The sequence below is a fragment of the Dama dama genome, chromosome 12 (assembly GCF_033118175.1).
Source record: "Dama dama isolate Ldn47 chromosome 12, ASM3311817v1, whole genome shotgun sequence".
Taxonomy (NCBI): Eukaryota; Metazoa; Chordata; class Mammalia; order Artiodactyla; family Cervidae; genus Dama; species Dama dama.
The window spans coordinates 48,347,582-48,371,198 of NC_083692.1; the positions used below are offsets into that span (position 1 = coordinate 48,347,582).

At 38.1% G+C, this 23,617-nt stretch overlaps 1 protein-coding gene across 3 annotated transcripts in view; it reads left to right on the plus strand.

Moving 5' to 3' along the window:
* Positions 1 to 23,617, plus strand: part of TEX9 (testis expressed 9) — a 215,917-nt gene that overhangs the window by 104,921 nt on the left and 87,379 nt on the right. For 2 of the 3 annotated variants that reach the window (XM_061157225.1, XM_061157227.1), the window contains exons 1-2: positions 22,633 to 22,669; positions 22,773 to 22,864. In XM_061157225.1, coding sequence (XP_061013208.1) covers positions 22,649 to 22,669; positions 22,773 to 22,864 — 113 coding nt within the window. In that variant the 5' untranslated portion in view covers positions 22,633 to 22,648. Of the gene's footprint in view, positions 1 to 22,632; positions 22,670 to 22,772; positions 22,865 to 23,617 lie in introns of those variants that run through there. The other variant, XM_061157226.1, reaches the window with a different exon arrangement.

A 23,617-nucleotide genomic window follows, 5' to 3' on the forward strand; every position in this document is an offset into this window, starting at 1 on the left:
TCCAATGAGATAATAGAGTTATGACAGGATACTATCATTATTGAACATTTCAGCCCAGGAAACAATTATAAGAGAGTTGGAACTCATTCTACTTTGAGGAACATATCTGATTGTAGGCAAAATACTTTGGATTTGCCCCAGAAATGAAGAGGGGTAGGAGGAGTGTGTAGTTTCACTTGAACATTAAAGTATTATGTCTAAGCAGAGAACTAAAACTGCACAAGAGTTGGGTTGCAGCCAGTGTGGTGTTATCTGCATGTTGTGTCATATTGTTTTGAATGGAGAAAAATGAAGGAATGGCAGAGTAATCCTTGATTGATCTCTAGGTTTTTAGCTGGGCAAAATATTATGCCTCTAGAGTTATTAACTCTAGAGTCAACAAATATCTTAAGCAATCAGAGTTAGCAGTTGCCAAAATATTGAGATCAAAAAATTTCTGGCCTCATAAAATCATTTAAAATATAGTCACAAAGATTGAGTTATATGTGAAAGTGAAAGTCGCTCAGTTGTGTCCGACTCTTTGCAACCCCATGGATGTCCATGGAATTCTCCAGGCCAGAATACTGGAGTGGGTAGCCTTTCCCTTCTCCAGGGGCTCTTCCCACCCCAGGGATCAAACCCAGGTCTCCAGCATTGCAGGCAATTCTTTACCAGCTGGGCCACAAGGGAAGCCCTATATGTGAAAGAGAGAACTACTATTTTATTTGGTATTGCATATTTCTTTAATCATTCAAAATGTTATTTCAAGTAAAGTACTAAGTTGAGGTATGCAATATGCTTCCATGTGGTTTCTCTAAGTCCTAGTGTATAACTTTGTTAATGAGGTGCTTTGGACACTGCTGTCGTTCTCCTTAGTACCTAAGATGAATGGAAGAGCATGCATGATAAGTACATAATGACCAAGTGTGAAGGTATCCATCCTTGTAAGTGAGCTTAAAGCTACTATAAAGTGAACAAGATCGAAAAAGAAACAACTTCAGTACTTTGGAGAGTTAATTTTATTCTGGGAAGTTAGCATGTGCAGGTTTATAAGGTCTCCCAGATGAAGTAGTTTGAAAAGTGTTGAGTGATGAGATGTTGAAGGCACAGATGTTAAAGATGTTAGCTGTTACATTTCTGTTTCAAGCTCTGCCATGTGTCTTCCATTAGTATAAACCTATTAAAATTATTACATCTCTTGACAATGCAGTGGCTGATGGCACTTACATTCTTGTCTATTATCTCTGTTGTTTTCAGTCTTCTTGCCATAATATGATGCTTTTATATGAGGTCACTGAATAGCAGGAAGCATGTTTGCTGTCACATCAGAAATATATTATTTTGAAATTTAAAAATATGCTTTTATTTACTCTACCCAAACTCTGAAATAAGATAGTTAATAAAGACTAAGCTCTGTTACTTAATTTCACACTATATAAGAGTGCTTGAAAACTACATTTCTAAATATCTTTGAATCATTATTTTCCCCTTTACACTTTTTTCTCCAGTTCAACTTATTATCTAAACTACCTAAGGTAAGTCTTTTCCTGTTCTTATGCAAAACTGATAACTAAATATTTGGATTCCTGTAATATAGGGCATAATATTTGGGTGCCTGGCCTGCTCACAACCCCTTTCTGAACAAAAAGACCAGTCGCAGCCCTTAAGCAGAGGTTACAATGCTCAGGTTTATAGGCTCTCAATACCATAACCACAGTTGATTAGACCCAAAGGTATCAGTTTGACCAGAGGTCAAATTGCCAACATCCGTTGGGTCATAGAAAAAGCATAGGAATTCCAAGGAAACATCTACTTCTGCTTCATTGACTACGCTGAAGCCTTTGACTGTGTGGGTCACAACAAACTGGAAAATTCTTGAAGAGAGATAGGATTACCAGACCACTTTACCTGTGTCCCGAGACACCTGTATGCAGGACAAGAAGCAACAGTTAGAACCGGATGTGGAACAACAAACAGTTCAAAATTGGGAAAGGAGTATGTCAAGGCTATATACTGTCACCCTGCTTATTTAATTTATATGCAGTACATCATGTCAGATTCTGGGCTGGATGGCTCACAAGTTGGAATCAAGATTGTCAGGAGAAATATCAACAACCTTATATATGCAGATGATACCACTTTAATGGCAGAAAGGGACAAACTAAAGAACCTCTTGATGAGGGTGAAAGAGGACAGTGAAAAAACTAGCTTAAAACTGAACATTCAGAAGGCTAAGATCATGGCATCTGGTCTTATTACTTCATGGCAAATAGATGGGGGGAAAGTGGAAACAGTGACAGATTTTCTTTTCTCGGGCTCCAAGATCTGCAGACAGTGACTGTTACTATGAAATTAATAGACGCTTGCTGCCTAAAAGCTATGACAAATCTGCTGCTGCTGCTAAGTCTCTTCAGTCGTTTACGACTCTGTGCGACCCCATAGACGGCAGTCCACCAGGCTCCTCTGTCACTGGGATTCTCCAGGCTTGAACACTGGAGTGGGTTGCCATTTCCTTCTCCAATGCATGAAAGTGAAAAGTGATAGTGAAGTCGCTCAGTCGTATCCAACTCTTAGCGGCCCCATGGACCGCAGCCTACCAGGCTCCTCCGTCCATGGGATTTTCCAGGCAAGAGTACTGGAGTGGGTTGCCATTGCCTTCTCTGTGACAAACCTAGACAAGGTATTAAAAAGTCAGAGACATCACTTTGCTGACACAGGTCCATATAGTCAAAGCTATGATTTTTCCAGTAGTCATGTACAGATATGAGAGTTGGACCATTAATAAGGCTGAGCACCAAAGAATGAATGCTTCTGAACTGTGGTGCTGGAGAAGACTCTTGAGAGTTCCTTGTACAGCAAGGAGATAAAACCAGTAAATCCCAAAGGAAATAAACCCTGAATATTTATTGGAAGGACTGATGCTGAAGCTGCAATACTTTGGCCACCTGATGTGAAGAGCCTGCCCATTGCAAAAGACCCTGATGGTGGGGAAGTTTTGAGGGCAGGAGGGGAAAGGGGGGGGGGCAGTGGGCAACAGAAGATGAGATGGTTGGATGGCATCACGGACTCAATGGACATGAATTTGAGCAAACTCTGGGAGATACTGAAGGACAAAGAAGCCTGGAATGCTGTAGTCCATGGGGTCGCAGAGAGTTGGACATGACTTAGCAACTAAACAAGAACAAAAGGTATCAAATGACCTGATAAGGAAGTGAGTGAGCCTATTATGAGAGGTTTGGCTGGGAGTGGTGCCCTGGTGCCCCATAACTGGCCAATACCAACAAAAACTTCTCTTAGAGAATCTGGATGAGACACTGATCATCTTTGAAAGGGTTGTCTCATTGTTTTTCCAGGAGCAGTAGCAATAAAGACAGTGACTGGGTTATGGAGCACTGGAATGTGGAGCAAGGAAAGTCTGCTGTTGTCTGTATGATGAAGTAAACAAATTGTTAACGTTCTCTTGTTTCCTTAATGATACCCCAGTTCTCCATGGCCTAGCTATATGGCTATTGAAACCATTTCCATTTCTTTCAATGACCTCCCCTTCTCATATATCCATAATAGAGCCTCATTAATTCAAATAACATGGGAAAATTCCTTACAATTCTAAAAAGTCCAGATCAGTGCTTCTCATATTTTAACATGCACAGAAATCTCCTGAGAATCTTGTTAAAATGCAGATTCTAATTCAGTAGGTGTGGGGTGTGACCTGAGATTTTGCATTTTAGATGTTTCCAAGTAATACTGATACTGTTAATCCATGGCCATGGACCATACTTTGAGTAACAAGGACTTAGATAACACCTCTTCTATGGGCTGTGTGCTAAGTGATTGATCACTTGTAAGTTCCTACTAGGAAATGCATCTATAAAGATTGTATTAGTCTTCAACAACTGAATTTTAGCACTGGAGAAATCATCTACTTCAGTGTTGTCTTGTTCTGTTCAGGCTGCTATGAGAGAACTACCATAGACTGGGTTGTATATAAATAACAGAAATTTATTTCTCACAATTCTTGAGGCTGAAATTCTAAGATTAGGGTGCTAGCATGGTTGCATTCTTATGAAGCCTTCTAATAGGTTGCAGGCTTCTGACTTACTGTATTCTTCTTTTAAAAATTTTTATTGAGGTATAGTTGATTTACAATGTTGTGTTCATTTCAGGTATATAGGAAAGTGAATCAGTTATACATATATATTCTTACATGACAGAGCAGAGAGAGAAAGCAAGCTCTCTGGTGATACTCTTACTAGCGCACTAATCCCATTCATGAGGCCCCACCCTCGTGACCTCATGTAATCCTAATTACCTCCCAAAGACTCCACTTCCTAATACTATCACTTTTTACTCTGGGAGGTAGGGTTTTAACACATGAATCTTGGAGGGACACAAATATTTTGTTCATGATAAATGTCTCAATCAATGCCAGAATCTTTATCTACAGTGTCTTTGCTGTGTGATCTCATTCAGCCTCTGTGTGGATGCTTATTAGTGATAAAAAATACAAGACTGTCCATTCTACTAGTGAACAGCTCTGGTTATGAGGCTTCCCAAAGGCAAGGTCTAACTACAAGCGGAGCCTAATCTAAATGTGCAAAACAATGAATCAGAGGATTTAAAAATAGTCATTTACCATCTATTTTAAAAAAATAATTTTGTTTATTCATTTATTTTTGGCTGTGCCAGGTCTTCCTTGCTGCATGGGTTTTTCTCTAGTTGCAGCAGGGCAGGGCTACTCACTAGTTGTGGTGCTTAGGCTTCCCACTGCGGTGGCTTCTCTAGTTGCAGAGCATAGGCTCTAGGGTGCACAGGCTTCAGTAGCTGTGGGACGTCGGCTCAGTAGTTGCAGTTCCCAGGCTCTGTAACACAGACTGGATAGTTGTGGTGCATGGGCTTAGTTGCACCACAACATGTGAGATCTTAGTTGCTCATGTGGGATCTTAGGTGCATTGTGGGATCTTCCCGAATCGGGGATCAAACCTGTGTCTCCTGCATTGGCAGGTGGATACCCCACAACTGAGCCACCAAGGAAGCACCTTTGCCACCTATTGTGATTGTCATAACAACTCCGCAACATGAATTTGTCCATTTTACAAATAGAAATTGAGACTCAGGGTAGGTAAGTTACTTAATCCAAGTTTGCACAGCTACTAGGTGGTAGAACCAGGAATCTAGGCCAGATCTGTCTGAGTCTAAAGTGGATGTTCTTTGCCCAATACTCTTTCAAAGTATAATTTTGTTTTCTTCAAATGCTTTAAGTGTCTAATTACCAAAATAGTTTCTTAGTTGAGACCTCTGCACAGTTTATCTCTTTCTTTTCTTTTTATTCGCTACTGTTGAATGAATTAAAAATTTAAAAAAATACATAATACTTCTTCCAGGTTCAAGGAGCCTTCGATATTTTCTGACTATCTTTCACTCGTTATTACTCCCTGCTACCCACTGTGAACCACCATTCTGGACATCCCAGTCTCCTTTTCCCTTCCCTCCAAACCCAAAATGATTCTTTTATTCGCCGGTGTTTGCCAAATGTTATAGGTTCTTTAAGGCCCAAGTCAAGTCCTTCAAATTTGTCTTTTCCTTCCCCTTGAAGTTTTTACTTAATTCTCAAGAATTTCAGGAGTTTTCTCTTCTTGAATTCCTATAGCATCTATTACATGTTTTAACCCTTTTGGGATTCCACATTCTATCATATTGTTGTCTTGACTATTTCATTTTTTCAGCTTCATTTCCTCCAACATCATTTAAACATTTTATGAACTACTAACATATCAGTTCAGTTCAGTCATTCAGCTGTGTCCGACTCTTTGCGACCCCATGAACCGCAGCATGCCAGGCCTCCCTGTCCATCACCAACTCCCGGAGTCCACCCAAACCCATGTCCATCGAGTCGGTGATGCCATCCAACCATCTCATCCTCTGTTGTCCCCTTCTCCTCCTGCCCTCAGTCTTGCCCAGCATCAGGGTCTTTTCAAGTGAGTCAGCTCTTTGCATCAGGTGGCCAAAGTATTGGAGCTTCAGCTTCAACATCAGTCCTTCCAATGAACACCCAGGACTGATTTCCTTTACAATGGACTGGTTGGATCTCCTTGCAGTCCAAGGGACTCTCAAGAGTCTTCTCCAATGCCACAGTTCAAATGCATCAATTCTTCAGTGCTCAGCTTTCTTTATGGTCCAACTCTCACATCCATACATGACCACTGGAAAAACCATAGCCATAACTAGACGGGCCTTTGTTGGCAAAGTAATGTCTCTGCTTTTTAATATGCTGTCTAGGTTGGTCATAACTTTCCTTCCAAGGAGTAGGCATCTTTTAATTTCATGGCTGCAGTCACCATCTGCGGTGATTTTGGAGCCCCCAAAAATAAAGTCAGCCACTGTTTCCACTTTCCCCATCCATTTGCCATGAAGTGCTGGGACCAGGTGCCATGATCTTAGTTTTCTGAATGTTGAGCTTTAAGCCAACTTTTTCACTCTCCTCTTTCACTTTCATCAAGAGGCTCTTAAGTTCTTCTTCACTTTCTGCCATCAGGGTGGTGTCATCTGCATATCTGAGATTATTGATATTTCTCCCAGCAATCTTGATTCCAGCTTGTGCTTCCTCCAGCCCAGGATTTCTCATGATGTACTACTCTACATATAAGTTAAATAAGCAGGGTGACAATATACAGCCTTGATGTACTCCTTTTCCTATTTGGAACCAGTCTGTTGTTCCATGTCCAGTTCGAACTGTTGCTTCCTGACCTGCATACAGGTTTCTCAAGAGGCAGGTCAGGTGGTCTGGTATTCCCATCTCTTTTAGAATTTTCCACAGTTTATTGTGGTCCACACAATATAGCTTTATATGTAATGGATTTTTCAATCTAGCCCAGTTTATACCTCTGAGATAGCATGAATTTTATTTTTATACATTTTATAGCTGGCTGTGACACAGTGTCAGAGCAGGATCTTTTCTTAAAATTTGCACTTTTAACATGTCTAAGGGTTAAATTCTGATTTTGAAACACATTAGAGAAAAATAAATTATTATATTGGTTATAAAATTAAAATATTACTTTAATTAAAAAACTTTGTTGTTAAAAAAACAATGGGGTTAAGGTCATAAAACCTGGCTTTTAACCCCAAAGTCATTGTTAATGTACCATGTAACCAAATCTCTCTAAAAATTTATTTCCTAATTACTGAAAGTGAAGGGCCTATGCTAAGTAATATACTCCTCTAAAATTTGGTGATTCTATAGTATAATTTAATCTGATATTTTAAAAATACTTTAAGTACATTGGGATTATATTCTAGCTAATGTTAAAGATATTGTAAGGATTTCCTGGTGGTCCAGTGGTTAAGACTTCACACTGCCAGTGCAGGGATCTTGGGTTCGATCTCTGGTTGGGGAACTAAGATCCCACATGCCTTGCACACAAATGAAAGATTTTTTAAGGAAAAAAAAAAAAGATATCTTAGACACTTACAATTATCAAGTTATGTTTGCTTCATGTACATACTGAACTGAATTCTTATTAGCTGACCACCCCTCAATAAACCTTTTCTGTATCTAGTTTCAAGCTCCATATTATTGTTGCTATTCAGTCACTCAGTCATGTCTGACTCTTTGAAACTCCATGGGAAAAACTGCAAATGTTTATTTGACTCACAAAGTGATGAACGTTATTGGGTAAAGGTCCAGAATTCACAACATCCTTTGAATTCCTGTTGGTTTTCATAATGTTTCCATAGCTAAATGCTCTGTTTTATATCTTCTCATTACCCTAATACATCACTTCACAACAAATGTAGTGGCTACATAGAATTATGTGCCTAATTTTTTTACAAATATTTGCAGAATTGAATTATGAAAGACTAGTTTTTAATGGTGAGTTCCAATTGAAGTCGAAGAAATCAATAGCACTGTTGTTGGTTAGGGGGGAGGGATAATTTGGAATATTGGGATTGACATGTAAACACTACTCTATACAAATATATAATGAATAAGGACCTACTGTATAGCATGGGGACCTCTACTCAATAATCTGTAATGGCCTATATGGGAAAAGAATCTAAATAAGAACTGATTCACTTTGCTGTATACTGAAACAATAGAATGGGAAAGACCAGAGATCTCTTCAAGAAAATTAGAGATACCAAAGGAACATTTCATGGAAAGATGGGCTCGATAAAGGACAGAATGGTATGGACCTAACAGAAGCAGAAGGTATTAAGAAGAGGTAGCAAGAATACACAGAAGAACTGTACAAAAAGATCTTCATGACCCAGATAATCACGATGGTGTGATCACTCACCTAGAGCCAGATATCCTGGAATGTGAAGTCGAGTGGGCCTTAGGAAGCATCACTACAAACAAAGCTAGTGGAGGTGATGGAATTCCAGTTGAGCTATTTCAAATCCTAAAAGATCATGCTGTGAAAGTGCTGCACTCAGTATGTCAGCAAATATGGAAAACTCAGCAGTGGTCACAGGACTGGAAAAGGTCAGTTTTCATTCCAATCCCTAAGAAAGGCAATGCCAAAGAATGCTCAAACTACTGCACAATTGCACTCATCTCACACGCTAGTAAAGTAATGCTCAAAATTTTCCAAGCCAAGCTTCAGCAATACGTGAACCGTGAACTTCCAGATGTTCAAGCTGGTTTTAGAAAAGGCAGAGGAACAGAGATCAAATTGCCAACATCCACTGAATCATCAAAAAAGCAAGAGAGTTCCAGAAAAACATCTATTTCTGCTTTATTGACTATGCCAAAGCCTTTGACTATGTGGATCACAATAAACTGTGGAAAATTCTGAAGGAGATGGGAATACCAGACCACCTGACCTGCCTCTTGAGAAACGTGTATGCAAGTCAGGAAGCAACAGTTTAAACAGGACATGGAACAACAGACTGGTTCCAAATAGGAAAAGGAGTACATCAAGGCTGTATATTGTCACCCTGCTTATTTAACTTATATGTAGAGTACATCATGAGAAATCCTGGGCTGGAGGAAGCACAAGCTGGAATTAAGATTGCCGGGAGAAATATAAATAACCTCAGATATGCAGATGACACCACCCTGATGGCAGAAAGTGAAGAAGAACTTAAGAGCCTCTTGATGAAAGTGAAAGAGGAGAGTGAAAAAGTTGGCTTAAAGCTCAACATTCAGAAAACTAAGATCATGGCACCTGGTCCCAGCACTTCATGGCAAATGGATGGGGAAAGTGGAAACAGTGGCTGACTTTATTTTTGGGGGCTCCAAAATCACCGCAGATGGTGACTGCAGCCATGAAATTAAAAGATGCCTACTCCTTGGAAGGAAAGTTATGACCAACCTAGACAGCATATTAAAAAGCAGAGACATTACTTTGCCAACAAAGGCCCGTCTAGTTATGGCTATGGTTTTTCCAGTGGTCATGTATGGATGTGAGAGTTGGACCATAAAGAAAGCTGAGCACTGAAGAATTGATGCATTTGAACTGTGGCATTGGAGAAGACTCTTGAGAGTCCCTTGGACTGCAAGGAGATCCAACCAGTCCATTGTAAAGGAAATCAGTCCTGGGTGTTCATTGGAAGGACTGATGTTGAAGCTGAAGCTCCAATACTTTGGCCACCTGATGCAAAGAGCTGACTCACTTGAAAAGACCCTGATGCTGGGCAAGACTGAGGGCAGGAGGAGAAGGGGACAACAGAGGATGAGATGGTTGGATGGCATCACCGACTCGATGGACATGGGTTTGGGTGGACTCCGGGAGTTGGTGATGGACAGGGAGGCCTGGCATGCTGCGGCTCATGGGGCCGCAGAGTTGGACATGACTGAGCAACTGAACTGAACTGAAACTATCACAACATTGTAAATCGACTGTATCCCAATTTAAAAAAATACCCCAAAGCACTAATTGTTTTAAAAGTTTGTCACAAAATCTTCCTTATTCAAGAGAGGCATGTGCTCTTCATAATTTGGCTGATAGCTGAATTTTTTAGTCATTTTGTATTATCTGAAAGGCACCAGACGATTGGTATTATCAGGACAGGACTTGAGATCTGTCATTTGGGGGATGACGGATCAAAATATAGTACACCTTTTCAACCAAATCTAATGATTATTGCACGTAAACATTTGGCATAGAGAAAATTTTGAATAATTAAAGCTGAGGCTCAGGTTTTGCTCAGGAAGGGCTATGGGTTTAACATACTCTTGTCTGATCTTATCTAATATTGATTACACAATGTTTGAAGGTCGGGAACAGCTGCTAAAAAATACCTTCCAAAAGAATAGGGGGTTAGGGGGTGTGAATGTGTCTTGTTTACTGCCAGTTGTTAACGTGCTGGGAAAGAAGAACATCCAGATATCATTTCTCCTCTCAGAATAGATTATATAAATATGTTGAGTTAGGGACAGTGGTGAGATGGAAAGAGTTTTTCTTGACTATTCATTTTATTCACTCAGCATTGACTCTTATGTTGACTTTTTAATTGAAGTATAGTTGACTTAACAGTATTATATTAGCTTTAGGTGTACAACCTGTAGAGATTCAATATTTTCATAGATTATACTCAATTTAAAGTTATTAAAAAATAATGGCTATATTTCCCTGTGCTGTACAATATAACCTTGTTGCTTATTTATTTTATGCATAGTAGCTTGTGTCTCTTAATCCCATACCCCTCTCTCCCCCCTGTCCATTCCCTCTCCCCCTTGGTAATGACCAGTTTGTTCTCTATATCTGTGAGTTTGTTTCTGTTTTGTTATATACATTCACTCATTTTATGTTTATTTTTATTTTTTTTCATTTTATTTTTAAATTCTACACGTAAGTGATAACATACAGTATTTGTCTTTGTCCAACTTATTTCACTAAACATAATATGCTGTAGGTCCATTCACGTTGTTGCAAATGACAGAATTTAATTATTTTTTATGGCTGATTAATATATACCTTGTCTTCTTTATCCATTCATGCGATGAAGCAACTCATGATTGCTTCCAAACCTTGACTATTGTAAATAATGCTGCTATGAAGATTGGAGTGCATGTATCAAATTAATATTATGAGAAATATTTTTTTTCACAATAATTTTAAAGCAGGTAATTTGAATAGCAGGTTTTACTTAGGCATCTATACATCATAAAATATTGAAGCGCTAATCTGTATTTTAATAACCATTTTTCTATCGGTGAAGGTAAAGTGAGAACTTTCTCTGTATCAATTTGTTACATAGTTCTTTGATAAGTGAAGCTAGAAAACACATTTGAAATTTACTGCTAAAATTATAACCAGGAAGAGATACATTAAGTTGGTTCCATAGACCTTCTCAGATTGCCCTGATTAGACTTTACTTTTTTCTTTTTATCCATTTATAGTTACTTTATACCTTTTAATGTATATTCAGTTTATTTGTTTGTTGAGAAATAATCAGATTTTATAAGCTTGTTTTGATTAATGTATATGCTGTTTTTGGTTCTGCTTATTTCCCCTCAAGACAGCCATATTATAAAATGAATGGTCACTTCCCAATGATGCCATAAGGAAATGTATAGCTTTGGATATTTTTATGTAAAAAAATGAAAATAACAATTATTACTGAATTTCTGATAGCTCTATCCAACCATTGGGGGAAAAAATAATAAAACTATATCAGCCCTCTACATGAATAGAGATCACTTTTGAAAATTATAACCTACATCTTTCTGAGTTGTGAATAATAGCTTCTTTTAAAGTTAACATTAACTTAGACAGAACCAAATAATTATTAAAAGAAAATTTTAGACCATGATTAAAATTGTGATTTTAAATGAATTATTTAAAATAAAATGTAACAAAAATGGGGAAAATAAAGCAAAAAGCAGTGATGTGATAAAAACTGAAAGTGCCATACATAAAGAAAGCAGCATGAGGCAATTCAGTTGGTCAGGCCTATGTTTCAGATTTTGAGATATGGGTTGCTTCAAAAGAGTTATGCAGCCATCTTTTGGAACCAAAGTGCTCAAACCTATTGTTGATAGTAATTGCCTTCCACTCATTCCCTTATAGCATGACTTCTATTTCTTCTGCTTTATTTATAAATATACTGGCTTCCTTCCTGAGGCCAGTAGCTTCTTTCTTGCCAAATCCAGAGAACTTTTCCCAGTCTGCTTATTGCTCAATCTTTGCACTGTATTTTAGATGGGTAACCTCGTATTTGTTTCATTTTATTTTTAAGCATTATAAATATTATATAAGTAATGTGTGTTCTTTTTAGAAAATTAGAACATACAGACTTAAAAAAAATCCTGTGTAGTAACTAAGAGTGACATTTTAGTGGAATCTTTCCTGGCTTTTAAATATGTTTATATACTTTGCACATTTGCATCCTGAGTTAGGTCACTTGGGGTCGGGGATGGGAATCATTAATCATACATTAATACCCAGATGGGGCTAGCTTTTGCTCCACCTGCTTAAAGAGGACATTACTCACTTTTGCAGTGTCCTTTAATTATTACTAGGAGTCCCTATAGGTATCTCTCTTGTAGTTGTGTCTGACTCTTTGTCACCCCATGGACTATAGCCCGCTAGGCTTCTCTGTCCATGGGGTTCTCCAGGAAAGAATACCAGAGTGAGTAGCCATTCCCTTCTCCAGAAGATCTTCCCGACCCAGGGATAGACCCAGATCTCTGCATTGCAGGTGGATTCTTTACCGTCTGAGCCACCAGGGAAGCCCCATAATTCTTTCGGTCCCATTGTAAATAGCGCTGCATTTAAAATTTTAATTTCCAATTGTTCACTGCTAGTATATAGAACTACAATTAGTTTTTGTGAGTTGACCTGTATCTTACAATTTTGTCAAACTTAGTAAATAGCTCCATAGATTGTGGGGGTAGGTTTTCAGAATGTTCAAAATAGACAATCATGTCATCTGTTAAGAGAAACTGTTTTATTTCCTCCTTTCCAAAATTGATTAATTAACTTACCTGATTGTGCAGGATAGAACCATCATTATAAACTCCAGTATGATTATGAATAGGAGTAGTAAGAGTGGAAATCTCTGTCTTGCTCCTCATATTAGAGGAAGGAATTTGGTTTTTCATCATTAAATATGAGGTTAGATGTACTTTTTCTTTTTTTTTTTTGAGATGCTCTTTATCAGGTTGAAGTTTCTTTCTACTCCCAGTTAGATGAGAATACAATGTTTTAGTCTTTTTTTTTTTTTTAAACACCACAAGGTAGGCATTACTGTTGATAGGAATTTTAGAGATATTATTTTAGACCTACATGCATGTTTATCATTTTATTTTGATTACTGTTCTTCTGATGGGGCTTCTTCAGGTGGCACTAGTGGTAAAGAATTCACCTGCCAATGCAGGAGATGCAAGAGACGTGGATTCTATCCATGGGTTGGGAAGATTCCCTGGAGAAGGAAATGGCAACCCACTCCAGTATTCTTGCCTGGGAAATCCCATGGACAGAGGAGCCTGGAAGACAACAGTCCTGGAAGACTACAGGCATTGCAAAGAGTCTGACGTGATTTTTGACTGAACAACAGTCTTCTGGTACATCAAAATGTTCCTCTGATAATATTTTCTTCCTGAAGTACATCATTTTGAAGTTCCTTTAGCATGAGTATGTGGGTGGTAAATCTCTTATTCTTTATTTATCTCAAGATATATTTATTTCTCCTCTCTCTTGCAGTATAATATTAGAGACTGAGTACACAGTTCTAGACTGAAATTATTTTCTTTGATAACTTTGAAAGTATAATAAAACCCTCTCATAATAAAATTCATGAAGATGAAAAATTTCAATTGTGTGAAAAGAAGAGTGGGCTTTTTGCAAAAATTAAAGAGAGATGAGTCATCTGAGCCTGTCTAGCTGATTGGCTAGAAGTTCTAATGGTCTAGCTCTATAATTAAAATCTTTGCTCATTCTGGTTGTGGTTAATACCACTTGTGGTGGCTGTCTGCTTCAAAATAAGCATCAGAGGTGCCATTTCTGGATCCTGTCTCACTGACTGGAACTTCCAGGTCAGTGCCAGCATTTATAGTAACACAATGTTCAGCTGGGGCCCAGTTGGTCAGTCTAATCAAAGGATATTGAGCTAGAAGAATATTGGCAATAAAGGATCCCTGCCTCCCTGTTTCCTGAGATAGGGAGCTTACTTTTTTCACTCAGTTTTACCCTTTCCTCCATGTCCTACCTCTCATCTACATCCTTATCCTAGAAGATAAAGTTTATCTCAACCCATCTGGGATTAGATAAAAGGCAGATAATCATTAATCATTAATTGGTGATTTATCACCAACCATATTTGACTCAAATTCTCACTTATAAATGGGGCTTATTATCCTAGGATTTCACTCATTATTTTACTGTCTTCTAGCTTCCACAATTGCTATTATATCATCTGCTTTCAGTCTAATTGCTTCTTTGTAGGTTGCCTGTCTTTTTCCTCTTTGGTTGCTTTAAAGATCTTTTCTTTTTTATTGGTGTCTTGGGTTTTACAACAGGCATAAGAATAAATTTTAAATTTATCCTCTTGTGACACTCTGTGCTTCTTGAATCTGTGCATTCATGTCTTTACTAAACCCTGGGAGATTCTAAGCAATTAACTTTTGTAATATCACTCTCAATTCTAAAAATCTGTCCTTGGACTCTGATTATTTATATGTCAGATCTTCTTAGTCTATCTTCTATAATTGTTTAACATTTCTTTCATATTTCCCGTGTTCTTATCATTCTCTGTTCATTCTGGATAATTTTCTTAGATATTTTATGCTTTACAAATTATCTGTGCCATTCAACCCATCCATTGAGTGTTTTTATCTCAACAAATTATACGTATTTATCTAAAAAAATTTATTGGAGTATAGTTCATTTGCAGTGATGTGTTAGTTTCAGGTGTCCAGAAAACTGACATGGATCAGTTAACAAATGTTTATTTAAAGCCTGAAAGCTTCATTTGGTTATTTGTCACATTTGCTTGGTCTTGTTGCTTGCTCATCATTATGATTTTATCCCTTATTTCTTTAAATATTTTCTAAATAGATATTTTACTTTTTACAGCTAATACAATTTTAATCTCATTTGGGAGTTCTAAATATTTATTATTTCTTCTCATTTTTCACTAATGGTGATTTGTTTCCTTTCTGCTTGGTGAGTTTTGTTGGTGAACTCACATTTTCTTGATCTTAATCCAGGAATCTGGAGGACTTAATTAGAGATATTTTTGTCCAAAGAGGATTTGTTTTGATTCTGCTGGGAGCCTGGGGGCGCTACCAGTCTGGAACTACTTTAGCTTTTTTCATTTGGTTTAGTAGCTTCGAGCAAGGGTCTCAATTTCAGCCCCTTCATATTACTGTTGACCAAACACAGACTTTATTTTCTGAGCACAGGTCTTTAATGGGCATTTTCTCTGATTAGTCCTTTTATTTTTAATTGCCTATTCACACAGTCAGTTTTGTTTTATTTGAGAGGGCAAAGAGCTAGAGGGAGAGACATCAGCAAGACACATGGAAATTTTCTCTGCTTCCTTCAAATTTTCAGTAATGCATATATACTTCTCTGTTTGAGTTTTTTAACATAATCTGGTTGTTTTGCAGTACACGGATGCCCCCAGATGATTTAATTTACAACTCTGTTGGAGCAGAGTCTCTTTTAGCTTTTTTAAAAATAGACTTTATTTTTTAAAAAACAATTAGATTTACAGAAAACCTGAGAACAGAGTTCCCATATATCCTCCACCTTATAATTTCCCTTATTATTAACATTAGTCTAATACATTTGTTACAATTAATGAGCCATTACTGATGCATTGTTATTAACTAAGGCCACAGTTTATTCAGATCTCTTTGGTTTTTAAGCCTAATGTCTTTTTTTGTACCTGGATTTGATCCAGGATACCACCTTACATTTACTTGTTGTGTTTCTTTAGGCTCCTCTTGGTTGTGATAGTTTCTCAAACTTTGCTTGCTATGCCTGACATTAATAGTTTTCAGGAGTACAGATGGGGTATTTTGTAGACTGTCCTGACTGGATTTTTTTTTTTTTACTATAGTAAAATATACATAAATTAAATTTACCGTTATAACTATTTTAAAGTATGCAATATGGTGGCATTAAATATATTCACAATATTGTTCAGTGATTACAATTATCCATTTCCAGAACTTTTTGATCCCCCCAAACAGAAACTCTGTACCCATTAAAGAAAAATAACATGCCAGTCCCCTCTCTCCCCATTTCCTGGCATCCTCTATTCTATTTTCTATCTCAGTATTTGTCTATTCTAGATACTTCATATAAGCAGACTCATACAGTATTTGTTCTTTTGTGTCTGGCTTATTTCACTTAGCATGTTTTCAAGGTTCGTCCATTTTATAGTGTATATCCAAATTCATTGTATGTATATACTACGTTTTGTTTTATCAATCTTGCTTATTAGTTCTAGGAAAGTTTTGCTGATTCCTTGGGATTTCTCCATCTACTCTCATGTCATCTACAAATTAAGGTATTTTATTTCTTCAATCTATATACTTTTTGTTTCTTTTTCTTGTTTATTATTGGGTAGGACTGTAGGTGTGAGCGTAAAAAAAAAGGTGAGAAAGGATATCCTTGCCTTGTTACTGATCTTTAGAGGAAGGCATTCAGTTTCTCACTATTAAGTATGATGCTAGCTGCAGTTATCTTGTAGATATTCTTTATCATGTTGAGGAAGTTCCCCTCTATTCCTAGATTGCTGAGAATTTTTACCAGGATCTTCTCAAAAGCTTTTGCTGCATCAGTTTATATGATTGTGTTTTTTCTTCTTTATTTTCTTCATGTACTGAGTTTTACTGATTGACTTTATGATGCTGAGCTAGCCTTACTCACCTATAATAAATCTCACTTGTTTGTGTTGTATAATTCTTTTTGTACTTTGTTGGATTCAGTTTGCTCATATTTGCTAAAGACTTTTATATCTATGTTCATGAGAGATATCATCTATAGTTTTTTCTTCTTATATGTCCCTAATTGCTTTTGGTATTAGGGTAATGCTGGACTCATGAGTGAGTTAGGAGTGTCCCCTTTCTTTCCATTTTTTTAGAAGAGATTGTGGAAAATTGGTATCATTTCATCCTTGAATGTTAGTTGAATTCATAAGTGAAACCACCTGGTTCTGCTGCTTTCTTTCTTAGAAAATTATTGACTCCGTCCTTAATTATTCATTATCTATGTTTCTTTATGTGAATTTTGGTAGTTTGCATCTTTTAAGGAATTGGTTCATTTCACCTAATTTATAAAATTTCTGCATATGTAGTTGTTGATAGTACTCCTTTTCCTTTTAGTGTTCATGGGATAATTAATGGTGATCCTAATGATATTAAATTGTTTATTTAAATTTTTTTCTGTGTATTATTATGATTTGACATCTTAAGAAAAAAAAAAGAAAAAACCTTTCTGGCTGAAGAGACTTATTGACCTAGCCAATTCTCAGAGATAGCAAAAGGGCTCAGCCAGGAGTGTACCTTAAATATGCCAACTGACCAATGTAGAGTCATACCCTCTCTACCTGGCCTGTACACTTTAGGAGGCAATATTCCTTTGTTTTATTAATCATCCCAGGGCCAGGTACCAGACAGCTGGGAACAGCCCCTAAAGCTTAAAGCCCGCTCAAATAATTCAAACTAGCCAGTCCTACACTGTTCTCTTTGCCTTGCTTTTTTTGCAGGGTAGCTTAGGTTTTCCCTTGACTCATGTTTTCTGCCTCCTACTACCCTGGGACTTTGCCATGGAGTCCTGCATGGCATTCTGTACCTCCTAGTTATAGAACTTATGAGTATAATGAACTTTATTTTCTTGAGCCTCTTCTGTACCTTTTCTTGTGGTTTCACCTGACCATCACATAAAAGAACACATAATAGGTAATTTTGTGCCTTCACTTTTTTTCCTGGTTAATATGGCCAGAGGTTTATTGAATTTATTGATCTTTTCAAAGAACTGATTTTGGTTTCTGTGATTTTCTCTGTTTTCCTGTTTTCAATTCCATTAATTTCTATTTTAATATTTATTATTTCTTTTCTTTTGCTCTCTTTAAGCTTAAATTGTTCTTCTTTCTCCCATTGCCTAAGGTGGAACCTTAGATTGTTGGTTTTAGATTTGCCTTCTTTTCTAATATATACATTTAATGCTAAGCAGTCTAAGTGCTGCTTTCACTGTATCCTACAAGTTTTGGTAGATTGTATTTTCATTTTCACTGGGTTCAAACTACTTTTTAATTTCTTTTTAGACTTCTTTGAAGAAGTATTATTTTAATGTATTTTTATTAAAATATTTTATTTTAATGTATTATTCCCATGTATTATTTTAAAGTGTGTTTAATCTCCAAATATTTTGGGTTTTCCAGCTTTTTTATGATATACCTCAGAAGATAGTTTATATAATTTCTATTATTACAGATTGAACTGTGTTCCTCCAAAAATAGGCTGAAGTCCTAACCCACCATATACACACCTCTCCCCTTAATCTGTGAAGGTGACCTTATTTGGAAATTGGGTCTTTACAAATGTAATCAAGTTAAGATGAGGTCATTAAGGTGGGTCCTAATCCAGTATGACTGGAGGAAATGCCATGTGTAGACAGAGACACACAGGGGGAATGTTATATGATCGTAGAGGCAGAGATTGGCCGGATGCAGCTACAAACCAAGAAAGGCCAGGGAGTGACAGCCACCACCAGAAACTAGGAAAATGCACGGAAGGATTCTCCCCTACAGGTTTCAAAGGGAGCACTGCCCTGCTAACATCTTGACTTTGGACTACCAGTCTCTATACTGGGAAACAATAAATTTATTTTGTTTTAAGCCATCCAGTTTGTGGTGCTTTCTTATAGCAATTCTAGGAAATGAATATAATTTCTATTCTTTTAAATTTATTAATGTGCATTTTATGGCCCAGAATGTAGTCTATCTTGGTAAATATGCCATGTGACCTTGAGAAGAATGTGTATTCTGCTGTTGTTGGATGGAGTAGTCTCTAAATGTCAATTAGATCAAGCAGATTTTTGCTGATTCCTTGAGACTAATAGTGCTATTCAGGGCAATTACATCCTTACTGATTTTCTGTCTCCCTGAACTATTAATGACTGAAAAAGAGGTGTTGATATCTCCAAATGTACTTGTGGATTTATCTGTTTCTTTTTGCACTCCTATTAGTTTTTGCCTCATGCATTTTGACACTCAACTGTTTGGTTCATACACATTCAGGATTGTTATATCTCCTTGGAGAGTTGATCTCCTTATCCTTTATGTAATGTTCCTCTTTATCTCTGATAGTTTTTCTGGTTCTGAGATCACTTTGTTTGAAGTTAATGTGGCTACTCCAGCTCTCTTAGTGTTAGTATGGCGTACCTTTTCCTCATCTTTTGACATTTTTATTTTAATAATTAATTTTATTTTTAATGTTTTAACAACTTGACTAATGTATTTCACACACTCACCATTTATCCATATAAAGTGTACTATTAATTGTCTGTTAGTATATTGACAGATTTGTGCAACCATCATCACAATCACTTTCAAAACATTTTCATTACCCCCACTGCCCCTCTCCCCACCAAAATCTGGCAACACCTTAGTCAATTCCCCATTATCTTTCAGGACTAGGCAATCACTGAACAGCTTTCTGTCTCTATAGATTTACCTGTTTGAGACATTCCATATAATATGTGGTCCTAATAGAATGGAATCATATAATATGTGGTCTTTTGTGAATTGCTTTTTTCACATAGCATGTTTTCAGGGTTCATCCATATTGTAGTATGCATCAGTACTTTATTCCTTTCTGGCCCTGAATAATATTCCACTGATGAATATACCACTTTTTATTTACCTATTAATCAGTGTATCATTTGAGTCATTTTCACTTTTTGTCTTTTCTGAAGAATACTGCTATAAACATTTGTGTACAACTTTTTGTAAAGGTATATGTTTTCATTTCTCTTGGGCATATAGCTAGGAGTGGGCTGCTGGATCGTGTGGTAATTTTATGTGTATAGTTTTGAGAAAATGCGAGACTGTTTTCCAGTCAGTCAGTTCAGTCGCTCAGTCATGTCTGACAAAGATCTTTGAGACTCCATAGACTGCAGCACGCCAGGCCTCCCTGTTCATCACCAACTCCCAGGGTTTACTCAAACTCATGTCCATTGAGTCGGTGATACCAACCAACCATCTCATCCTTTGTCATCCCCTTCTCCTCCCTACTTCAAAAAAGACTAGACTTGCCCCACTGAATGGTATTGGCACCTTTGCTGAAGATCAGTTGCCCCTAAACGTGAAGTTTATTTCTGGATTCCCAAGTTTATTCCCCTCTCCCCCAAATGGAATTTTTATTGTTTACTTTGTTCCAGGAACAATTCAAAGCACAAATTCATTCACTCCTCAAAGTAACTCTGCGAGATGGGCACTATTCTTACCCTTACTTTACAGACGAAGTAGCTGAGATAATGATTTCCCCAAGCTAGTAAGTGGCAGACCCAGGACATGAACTTAAGATGACTGCCTTGAGAGCCTGAGCTTTTAACCATGCTGTAAATAAATGTGAGGAATCAAAATTTGAAATTCCACTAAATATTTCATTTTAAACAAAACAAACTGAAGATCAAATGGGCTACTTGGTTTGGAAATCACAACAGAGTTTGCGCAAAAGAGTAGGCGTTTTACTAGCTTGCCTCCTACTATTAGAAATGGACCTGTCTTCTTTGGCTGAGACCTTTCCATCGCCAGCTTCAGTTCAGTTCAGTCCCTCAGTCATGTCTGACTCTTTGCGACCCCATGGACCACAGCACGCCAGGCCTCCCTGTCTATCACCAACTCCCGGAGTTTACTCAACCTCATGTCCATTGAGTCAGTGATGCCATCCAACCATCTCATCCTCTGTCATCCCCTTCTCCTCTCACCTTCAATCTTTCCCAGCATCAGCGTCTTTTCAAATGAGACAGCACTTCGCATCAGGTGGCCAAAGTATTGGAGTTTCAGCTTCAACATCAATCCTTCCAATGAACACCCAGGACTGGTCTCCTTTAGGACAGATTGGTTGGATCTCCTTGCAGCCCAAGGGACTCTCAAGAGTCTTCTCCAATACCACAGTACAAAAGGATCAATTTTTCGGTGCTCAGTTTTCTTTATAGTCCAACTGTCATATCCATACACGTCTACTGGAAAAACCAAGCCTTGACTAGATGGGCCTTTGTTGGCAAAGTAATGTCTCTGCTTTTTAATATGCTGTCTAGGTTGGTCAAAACTTTCCTTCCAAGGAGTAAGCGTCATTTTATTTCATGGCTGCAATCACCATCTGCAGTGATTTTGGAGCCCCAAAAAACAAAGTCTGCCACTATTTCCACTGTTTCCCCATCTTTTTGCCGTGAAGTGATGGGACCGGATGGCATGATCTTAGTTTTCTGAATGTTGAGCTTTAAGCCAGCTTTTTCACTCTCCTCTTTCACTTTCATCAAGAGGTTCTTTAGTTCTTTTTAACTTTCTGCTATAAGGGTGGTATCATCTGCATATCTGAGGTTATTGCTATTTCTCCTGGCAGTCTTGATTCCAGCTTGTGCTTCATCCAGCCCAGCGTTTCTCATGATGCATATAAGTTAAATAAGCAGGGTGACAATATGCAGCCTTGACGTACTCCTTTTCCTATTTGGAACCATACACATTCCTGACCTGCATACAGGTTTCTCAAGAGGCAGGTCAGGTGGTCTGGTATTCCCATCTCCTTCAAAATTTTCCACAGTTTATTGTGATCCACACAGTCAAAGGCTTTGGCATAGTCAATAAAGCAGAAATAGATGTTTTCCTGGAACTCTGTTGCTTTTTCGATGATCCAGTGGATGTTGGCAATTTGATCTCTGGTTCCTCTGCCTTTTCTAAAACCAGCTTGAACATCTGGAAATTCACGGTTCACATATTGTTGAAGCCTGGCTTGGAGCATTTTGAGCATTACTTTGCTAGTGTGTGAGATGAGTGCAATTGTGCGGTAGTTTGAGCATTCTTTGGCTTTGCCTTTCTTAGGGATTGGAATGAAAACTGACCTTTTCTGGTCCTGTGGCCAGTGCTGGCTGAGTTTTCCAAGTTTGCTGGCATATTCAGTGCAGTACTTTCACAGCATCATCTTTCAGGATTTGAAATAGCTCAACTGGAATTCCATCACCTCCACTAGCTTTATTCGTAGTGATGCTTCCTAAGGCCCACTTGACTTCACATTCCAGGATGTCTGGCTCTAGGTGAGTGATCACACCACCGTGACTATTTGGGTCCTGAAGATCTTTTTTGTACAGTTCTTCTGTGTATTCTTGCCACCTTTTCTTAATACCTTCTGCTTCTGTTAGTTCCATACCATTTCTGTCCTTTATTGAGCCCATCTTTACATGAAATGTTCCTTTGGTATCTCTGATTTTCTTGAAGAGATCTCTAGTCTTTCCCATTCTATAAATCAGTCCACGGCTTTGGCTTCTTCAGTTCCTGCAAGACTGAGGTTAGCGCTTACCGCAAGTCGGGTACAAAGACCGCAGCGCACACTCCCCAGTTCTCAGCCGGGTCCTAAGCTCGCGCTGTTTTCTGCCAAGAGTTGGGGCGTGGACCGAATCGTGCCCTGAGCTGGAAGGCCGCTGGGGTTGTGGTAACTCTCGCGGGAAAGTGCGTCGTTGCCTCGGTAACGGCGTCGCGGCCGCGAAAGATGGCCGGGAGAAGTTTTAAGGTTAGTTCAACTGGACTCTCCTGGGTAGCAGCTAGATTTCGGCGTCCTGAGGACACCCAAATTCATTGAACTTTGGTTCTGAAAGTGTCTGCCTCTTTTACAGAGACCGGGCGTTTCAGGGACTCCGCTCCCGCCACGCATTCAGCAACCTGCCATGACTGGACGGGACCTCCTCGCCAAGGAGGAAGAATATAAGTAAGAACTTCGGCGGTTCAGCTTTTTCTTCTTTCACCTGAATGAGGCTGCTTACAAGTATTTTTCCTGGTGACTGGATCTTTGAGACCGTTCATTGTCCAGCATTTTCTTCTCAGCCCATTTACTTGCCCTTTATCTTTTTTCTTAAACTTGAGCTGCGTCCTTGTAGGTGTTGGAAGTGGGGGTAAATTTTACCCAAATAAGTAAACCTGTTCGTCAGCAAAATGATATTGCTAGTAGTTTAGATAGCGAGGAATTGCCAGCCAATAGTTCAGTTTCTAGTTAAAGGAATGACACTTAATTTCAAGTTCCTAGAATTTACGTATGTAAATTTCTTTTAGGTTTGGTTTTTAAACTCAAAGTATGTTTCTCAGGGCATTTGGAGTTTTCATTCTTATCCACGTTTGGTGGAGTTGGAAGGGTTTCCTTTCCTTACCTATTCTCAGTGTAATTACAGATATCCTGACAACACGTGTTTTCTCTCTTGGACCACTCCACTCTTCATCCCCCAGTTGTCATGCAGATATCAGTAATCTTGTTAATTTGATCTTGTCTCTCCCTTGCCTAAAACATTGCAGTGGTTTCCAGTTGCACTTCAAAAGCTCTGTCACACTTGGCTCCTACCTCTTGTGTAATCTTGACCTCTTTCGTTTTTGTCTACCAGAGTGGCCTTTTTTGATTATGATAAGTAGGCTTCCTATTACTCTTTTATTGTCTGATTAAATTTTCTCTGCTATTAGTGTAACTTGTTAC